Source organism: Mastomys coucha, unplaced genomic scaffold, assembly GCF_008632895.1.
Source record: "Mastomys coucha isolate ucsf_1 unplaced genomic scaffold, UCSF_Mcou_1 pScaffold7, whole genome shotgun sequence".
Classification (NCBI taxonomy): Eukaryota; Metazoa; Chordata; class Mammalia; order Rodentia; family Muridae; genus Mastomys; species Mastomys coucha.
In genome coordinates this window covers 45473595-45476241 of record NW_022196913.1, presented here as the reverse complement: position 1 = coordinate 45476241, position 2647 = coordinate 45473595, and the positions used below count along the sequence as shown (strand labels likewise).

The following is a 2647-nucleotide window of genomic DNA, read 5'->3' as shown; positions in this document are numbered from 1 at the left end:
AAAAAAAAAAAAAAAAAAAGAAAACTTGGATCAAAATTAAAGATCAATCTCCAGAAAAAAAAAAAGTCATAATCAGTACTGACTAGATAATTGCTAGATCTAGTAGAAAGGTCATGAAAGAGCAGACAAAGCTAAGAGCCAAGCACCTACTAAAGGTAGAAAGAAAGAAAATGAAAAGAAAGGGGACACACAGTTCTTCACCTGCGTGATCCAAGATGGCTACCCACTTGAAACTATTGGCTAACACAAGCTCCATGATCTGCCAGTACAGAACTACACCAGATTGTAAAGACTTAATGCAGATAAGTACATACAACAGCACAGCCACTTTTATCTTAATTACAAGTTAATATCTTTCAAAGAGTGTTAAATGGTGAGTTGAAACTAATCCACTGTTTGATTAAATGAATCGAAGAGAATATTTCAAATACTCCCTGGTTGTCTTGTGGGTAAGGACTCGGCACTCTCACTACCTCAGGCTGAGTTCAATTCCCATTTGGAGAAGCCCCTCTTCTGGGTCTGAAGAGATGGCTCAAAGGTCATGAGCTCATTCTCTTTTTCCAAAGGACCCAAGTTCAGTTCCCAGTACCCACATCAGGTGGCTCACAAACACCTCTTACATCGGTTCCAGGAGATCCGACGCCCTCTTTTGGCCTCTGTAGACATCCACCCACATGCAAAGAACTTCTGGACACAGACAGACACGAACATGTAAATAAACTAAATCTTTTAAAATGATAGAAAGACTCCAAATAAGAATGTGTGGTCAAAATCTGCTCTAGAATTAACTAAATGTCATAACATCAGCAGAAGCAACAGTCGAAGCTCTGTAGAAAGCTTACCTATGATGATGAACCTGACCACAGCTTCCTTCAAAAGTTGTACTGGCTCCCACAGAGCATTCTCGAGGGAAAAAAAATGGCGGGAGGGTCATGAATGCATAACCATATTTACACAAAGAATTCCTAAATGCTCTGCTGGGGAACCAATCCTAGTTACCTCTGCATTATCTATGTAAAAAGTCACGCTCTGGCTTCCGAGGTTGAAGTCAATCCAAAATTCCTTTAACTTTTCATCTGCTGGTTTTCTCATCTATGGGAGAATTTCAGCAAAAGTTATTCGGGAACCTCATGTCAAAGTGTCCAATTTAAATCACTCACTAACAATAACACATGCTCCTAGAACAGAACTAACCTCGGCTTTTAGTACCAAAATCCCATGTAAATCAGAAGTGGGTCTCAGTCTCATACTCCAAGCCCTTTCCAGGAAGATCCCATTGTCCACAGAGTATCTAACAGACACTTAAGTGTGTAATACAATTTGCCTACACAATTTTTTCCCTTGGTGAAAATCACAAAGGTAGAAGGAACCTGTTGTGTGTTGAATCCGTAGTAAACCATATTGAATAGCAATGGAAACTTCTAGCAAGGGAGATTGTGTGAGCAAGCAAGTGGCGATTTGGTGTCCAGCTTACCATCAATCAGGGAACAGCTAATACTTGAGCTCCAATTGCTTTTGCTTTTAGCATTACAAAATACACACTCATAGTAGAAATCAAGAATTCGAGCAATGCGTCTTTTTAGAAAGAATAAACGTCTTTTCTAACTTCTCATAGTCATCTGCCCAGAGGCTTCTCCTGCAATGCCCTTTATCCTCTGTAGGGGCATTCTAGACAAATATCAGGAGTCCAAGCTGAGCACCACTCATCTGATAAACTTAGACCAGAGAACTTCTGATTTTGGAACATCTGCATGTACATAACAGGAAGGAGACTTGGGGAAGGGACTCGTTCATACCACAAACAAACTGACACTCAGCTCCTTAGGGAAATTTTTACAGTAGTATATACATATATACTGTATATATACACATATATATGTATATATACATATATACACACTTGTATTCTGCTTGTGCTTTGCATGAAGACGGGTGGGGGACATTTTGTGTTTCTTTTACATCTTATTTACTGTGTGTTTGCATTCACATGAGTGCATGTCATGGCATATGCGTGGAGGTCAGAGGACAACTTGCAGGAGTGAGTTCGCTCCTACCATGCATCCCTCAGGGACTGAACTCAGGTCACTGGGTTGACAAACTTCATCTGATAAGCCATCTCCATGTTCCATGAAGCTTTTCCCCCTTCGTATGCATGTGTGTTTATGCGTGTGTGGATGTACATGGGTGTTGAACCTCAAGTAGCATCTAACTTTCTATTCCGCATACAGGATCTGTGCCTAGAACTCTCTGGGTTCTCTTTGGCTGGTCAGTGAGTCCAGAGGTCCTCCTGTCTTAGCCCAGACTGAAGTACTCAGAACTGGAATTACAAGTGGGTACTATCACTCCTAGCTTTAAGAACAAACAAACAAACAAACAAACAAAAAACAATAAAAACAAGGAAGGATTATTTCTAAGGATTGAACTCCTGTCTTCATGCATGTGAGACAGGTGCTTTTCTGACTAAGCTCTCAAGTCCTAATCTTTCTATTTGGTATCATGGAGCACTCAGTAGGTCAGGCACTTTGGAACATGTAAGACCTTTGGCATAGGATGTCCAACCTTATGCATAATGCCATTATTCCATGAACAGTGGACCAAACACCAGACTTGCTATTCTGGGGCCTACTTTTTTTTCCCTTTTTTTTTT

General features: G+C 40.4%; 1 protein-coding gene across 1 annotated transcript in view; it reads right to left on the bottom strand.

Annotated features, from left to right (window-relative positions):
- Window positions 1-2647, bottom strand: part of Sycp2l (synaptonemal complex protein 2 like) — a 65778-nt gene that overhangs the window by 32425 nt on the left and 30706 nt on the right. Inside the window, exons 12-13 of the mRNA XM_031358094.1 lie at window positions 1000-1092; window positions 843-903 (exon numbers count right to left, since the gene is read on the bottom strand). Of these exons, the coding sequence (XP_031213954.1) occupies window positions 843-903; window positions 1000-1092 (154 nt within the window). The remainder of the gene's footprint in view (window positions 1-842; window positions 904-999; window positions 1093-2647) is intronic.